Source organism: Linepithema humile, chromosome 6, assembly GCF_040581485.1.
Source record: "Linepithema humile isolate Giens D197 chromosome 6, Lhum_UNIL_v1.0, whole genome shotgun sequence".
In the NCBI taxonomy this organism is placed as follows: domain Eukaryota; kingdom Metazoa; phylum Arthropoda; class Insecta; order Hymenoptera; family Formicidae; genus Linepithema; species Linepithema humile.
The window spans coordinates 27,799,621-27,804,962 of record NC_090133.1 but is presented as its reverse complement, the minus strand read 5'-3'; the positions used below and the strand labels follow the sequence as shown (position 1 = coordinate 27,804,962).

The 5,342-nt window shown below is 27.3% G+C and overlaps 1 protein-coding gene across 2 annotated transcripts; it reads left to right on the top strand.

Moving 5' to 3' along the window:
- Window positions 1-114: 114 nt before the first annotated feature.
- On the top strand, window positions 115-5,324 carry LOC105671518 (DNA helicase MCM8). 2 transcript variants are annotated; one of them, XM_012365751.2, is made up of 14 exons: window positions 122-684; window positions 921-1,016; window positions 1,091-1,332; window positions 1,497-1,632; window positions 1,763-2,013; window positions 2,281-2,385; window positions 2,920-3,075; window positions 3,158-3,377; window positions 3,471-3,634; window positions 3,807-4,019; window positions 4,146-4,255; window positions 4,414-4,630; window positions 4,736-4,879; window positions 5,007-5,324. In XM_012365751.2, exons 1-14 carry the CDS (start codon window positions 609-611, stop codon window positions 5,202-5,204), a joined length of 2,328 nt encoding a protein of 775 aa, XP_012221174.2. In that variant the 5' UTR covers window positions 122-608; the 3' UTR covers window positions 5,205-5,324. The 2 variants fall into 2 exon arrangements, with proteins under 2 accessions (XP_067212903.1, XP_012221174.2); XM_067356802.1 differs by lacking the exons at window positions 4,736-4,879; window positions 5,007-5,324 and having other exon boundaries at window positions 115-684; window positions 4,193-4,255; window positions 4,414-4,553.
- Window positions 5,325-5,342: the final 18 nt, after the last annotated feature.

Below are 5,342 nucleotides of genomic sequence, written 5' to 3'. Positions count from 1 at the left end.
ATCTTTAGGGTTGTTTTCAACTGAGACGCGCACGCCAAGCATTAAATGTACGCGTAGCTGAAAATGTAAGAAATAAATAAATATCTTCAATTAACTTTACTGCCATCTAAAAATGTGCACAATTACCTAGTTTAGAATTTGAATTTTTATTATTTTACGAATAACAATTGAAGATGTTAAGTTTTTTAAAAATTGACAGAAGTGACAGCCGAGTCGAAGTTCCTAGAACCGAGAGTCTGGCTATAGACATTTATTGTAAATAGATAGTAAACCAGCGGATTGCAGCACTTAGTAACAATTGAATCTGATAGGTGCGTTTCAAAGTGTCCACCAATCAAATTTGATCGCTTACTGAACGCCGATCTTGTAAACGTAGCCAAAGGCGAGAAGCGCTATTGTGGTTACACTGGAAAATATAGATATGTCTGCGATTTATAAACTCTTGTGTTGTGAGCAAGTTATGTTACTATAAGAAAAATATAAAAAGAAAAGATATAGATGGAAACTTTGGTCTATTTATATGTGCCATTAAAACTTAAAACAAAAAAATACAATAATAATATATGCTCATTGCTATTCCCTTTTTTCATTTAAAAATATAGGTTATTATGGGTGATAAATCAAATGTTCGTACGAAAAGCTGGAAAAGAAAAAAAGCTAGCAAACAGTGTAACAACGAACCACGTAAGTGTTATTATTTTATTTTATCTTTTATATTTTATTTATTGTTATCTTTATATTTTATGTGAATGTGCTAATAAAATAATAAAATAGATGAAATTAAATTATATATGGAAAGAAACTTTACGAAAAAATCTTATTAAATGTTAAAAATATATTTTGATTAAAAAAAAAAATAAGAAAATAAATTGTATTGCAAGTTTGTTTTAATGAACATAAACCCTCTAAAATTATTTCAGATCAAAACCAAACAAATCATAGTCCTGATAAGCTCTGCATTGATAGAGATAAAGATGTTCCGTATTATGGTTGGAACTTGTTTTTCTCTGACAAAGGTATCGTATAATTTGTATATTTAAGATATATCAATACACAATATATTTTACATACTAATAAATTATTTGTACAGAGTATAAAGCTGATTGTAGCATTGTAAAACAAATTAAAGCTGTTGAGGCATTTATAGAAAGACATCAAGCATTATCTTCGTTGTTTACAATGAAAAATTTGGAGATAGGGATGTCTTTTGACATTGACATATATGAATTTTACAATGATGATGAATTTATGAAGAAGTGGTCAATGTTTAAAGATGAAATATATGAAAATCCAACAGATACATTAAACTGTATAAAACTTGCTATTCATCAGGTATATTTTTTTTCTTATGCTATTATTCTTAACTATTATGACTAGTTTTAATCTTATTGTTTGTTATATATTGCTTGCTTGAAAAACTTTATTATTAATAGAGTTTTTTATTACTTTTGCTCTGTTGCAATTTTGATCTTGTTATAAATTTTTGTTGCTTTTAGAAAATTTTTGAGACAATACCTGAAGAAAACTTACAGTATGTTCTGAAATCTGTTAGTAGTTTGCCAACAATAAAATTAAATATATTGAATTATCAGCCAATTACATGCTTAAGAGATGTTAAGTTAAACTGTTATGGTATGTATATAGATTTTTATATAGACTTATAATCTTTTTTTTTTATTAAGATATATGTTGTAATATTTATTAGTCATATTTTTTATTCTAGCATTAAGTAATAACTGTTATTTTATGGAAATCTTTGCAGAAAAATTGGTATCTACTAGAGGCTGTGTAACAAGAGTTGGCAGAGTAAAATATCTTTCACAGTGGATGGTATTTGCGTGTTCCAAATGTCACTTACAAAAATTAGTCAAACATTCAGAGGAATTATATACGTTGCCAAAAAAGTGTGATGTGTGTGGTGTTTCAAAATTTTATCCGGTTTTAGATTCACCTTGTGTTAAAAGTATTTTGTTCCAAGTGATCAGAATACAAGAGCCATTAAATGATGAACAGGTAGTATTTTTATTTAAAATATTATTAAATAATAAAATTTTATAAATACTATTTATCTCAGTGTTTAGCAGATATTGTTTATCTCTATGAAAAAAATTAACAATAGTTCTATCCTTCTATAATTAATAAATTTATAATTTAAAAAGCAATTAGTATAATTTGTTTAATATATTTTACTTACAATACTTTAAATGCGTTCTAATATTAAAAATGTTTTGCTATTATTTAAAATATTTATTGTACATAACTTTAATTAATGTTTTGCAGGATAATAAAGGTAGAGTGCCTAAAGTACTTGATGTAGAACTTATGGACCATTTAGTTAATATTTGTATGCCTGGGGATGACATAACACTTACAGGCATTATGAAGGTACTTTTCAAAGAAAAGTTGTATAGAAATATTTTTTTTATGTTTTATGAAAAAATTTTCTTATATATTTGTATTGCATATACAGAGTAGTCCATATAAAATGTTACAAGTTTGTTACTTCAAAAACCACTTGATCAATTTAGAACTTTAAATGCTCATAACTTTTGATAGATACATTTTATTTTTAAAAATGTATACTTTATATTTGATAGGTTATCAAGAAAATCTTACTCATTAATTTGAAATTTTTTTGTTTTTTATCGTAGAATTAAAAAATGTTAGCTTTTATGAAGTTTTATTTGAATTTAAGAAGTTGTCTTCAATTTTTTTACTATTATAAAATTTTCCACAAGATATGTAAGTAATATAAAAATTGTTTAATTTTATTAAGTTTTGGAGTTATAAACTTGTAACATTTTATGTGGGCTGCACGACATTAATATCTTACTATATAATATAAAAAAGATGTAAATATTTAAAAGCCAACACAAAAAGGGTAGAAAAATTATCCATATAATCCTTATAATTTTTCAGGTACAAGACGTCGACGATAGTGTAGCAAAGACACAAGTCGGGACCCCTTTTTCATTGTATATGAAAGCAATAACGGTTATCAATAACAAACATCGATATCAAAATAATAGTTCTATGAATAATGAAATTTCTTTTAAAAATTATGTAACGATACAGGTATTATTTCTTAAACGATATGTTTAATCATTTTGAGATAATCATGTTCTTTCTCAGTAATGCTTTTATTTTTGTCATACAGGATATATATAAAGAACCGAATATTTTTGCATTATTAGTGCATTCATTATGTCCTAATATATATGGTCATGAGATGGTCAAGGCTGGACTGTTATTGAGTTTATTTGGAGGCAACGCCAAACGCGTGCAATTCCGAGATGACATACATATCCTATTAGTTGGAGATCCTGGTCTTGGCAAATCGCAGATGCTACAAGCATGCGCTCGAGTATGCACTAAAGGTAAGAATTAAAAAAAAATTAATAATTTGCAAAATTTCTTTGTGTAATACATAAATATTTTATGTATGAAAATTTGTATATATTTGTTAAAAGGTGTATACATTTGCGGTAATGCAAGTACATCTTCCGGATTAACAATAACACTTTCAAAAGAAACGGGATCAAATGATTTTGCTTTAGAACCTGGTGCTTTAGTTTTAGCGGATCAAGGTTGTTGTTGCATCGATGAATTCGATAAGATGTGTTCGCAGCATCAGGTAAAATAATATTATAAATATTGTTTGCAACATGAGTATGTTAAAATATGCATTTATATGATAAATGAATGTCATAAATGTAAGAAACATAAGATGCTGCAGATTTAATAATTATATTGATACAAAGAAAGAGTCAAGTTAATAATCTCAGTTATCTTGATATGTCTTTTAGGCGTTATTAGAATCAATGGAGCAGCAAAGAGTTACTGTAGCAAAGTCAGGTGTAATATGTTCTCTTCCTGCGCGGACGTCAATCCTTGCAGCGGCTAATCCTATTGGAGGGCAATATGACAAGAGCAAAACAATAACCGAGAACCTAAATATTAGTCAGCCTATTCTCTCGCGATTTGATTTAATTTTTCTATTATTGGATAAACCAGATGAGGTAAGGAAATATTTGTAGAAGCATTAATAGTTACATTTAAACAAATATTAGCACATATTGTATAGATGATGAATAAGTTTATATTTGGAGAAAGATGTTTAGATATTATCTTTTTATTTGTGATAGCATTTTGACAATTTATTATGCAAACATATTATGACTGTCCATACCAGTTCGCCTGCGGAATATAATGCAGAAGCTATGGAATCATTTTCCAATGATGAATCTTCTTTGAGGTAATTTTCTTTCCATTTTGCAGATGTGTTTTGGATTGTGAAGAATGCAAATCAGTTGATGATATTTTTATACCGTACTTAGTTTTGTTGTATTTGTTCCTTCAAATTGTTTTTGTCAAGAAAAAGCAGCAAGCCTGACTATGCGACAAACATTTCAGGAAAAAACTAATGTTACCTTTGTCTACAAAGATTATACTGCAGTCTGTTTTAAGAACGTATATTTCCTACGCACGACAATATGTTAAGCCAAAGTTATCAACGAAAGCCACAATAGCATTACAGAATTATTACTTAGAACTTCGATCAAAAAATAAACAACTTGGTAGCATTCCTATATTCAACAGACAATTGGAAGCTATGATTCGATTAACCGAGGTTTGATGTCTTTCCTTATTCACATACACGTTGTGTAAAATAGTAAAATAATAAAATAGTAAAATAGTAAAATAGTAAAATATATTTTATATTGTTTTATTACAGGCTAGAGCGAAGTTGGAATTGCGCGTCGAAGCAACTGAATCAGATGCATTGGATGTAATAGATCTAATGCGATATGCAATGACAAACTTATTAGACGATACAACACCAAAATTAAGTTCCGATGGTAAATTGACTAACAAAAAAGTAAGTTGTGCGCGTATGTATGTGTATATGTGTATTTACGTTTTATTTTTATATTTATATTAAAATTATTCAAAATTCTACAATACTTTACACTTCTTAATTGTGATTCTCTTCTTTTTTTTTCTAGATAAAAACCTTTATAAAGGTACTGGAAAAAAATACGGATAAAGAACAAACATTTTCGGTAAAAGAATTGAAAACGCTTGCAATGTCGAAAGGTATCTTGATAGATGATTTTACTACTCTAATTTCGAAACTGAATGAAGCAGGCATTTTATTAAAAATTAAAAAAGATACATATAAACTTATTTATAATAATACATAAAAATATCATATTTTTTATAATGTAATGAAGCATATCTGCGTAATGTCGTAGATAAAAATTTTTTAATTTAAAGAAAAAGAATGATGCAATAAAGAGATTTATGGTTCCTGTTGTAAAAAATTACTTGATCTTTACATG

Bases quoted from the DNA above. Each gene is read 5' to 3' on its own strand.
- LOC105671518 (XM_012365751.2), top strand. From the start codon at position 609: ATGGGTGATAAATCAAATGTTCGTACGAAAAGCTGGAAAAGAAAAAAA. The intron at 3,076-3,157 runs GTATTATTTCTT...TTTGTCATACAG, and splicing joins AAAATTATGTAACGATACAG to GATATATATAAAGAACCGAA. The intron at 4,631-4,735 runs GTTTGATGTCTT...GTTTTATTACAG, and splicing joins CTATGATTCGATTAACCGAG to GCTAGAGCGAAGTTGGAATT.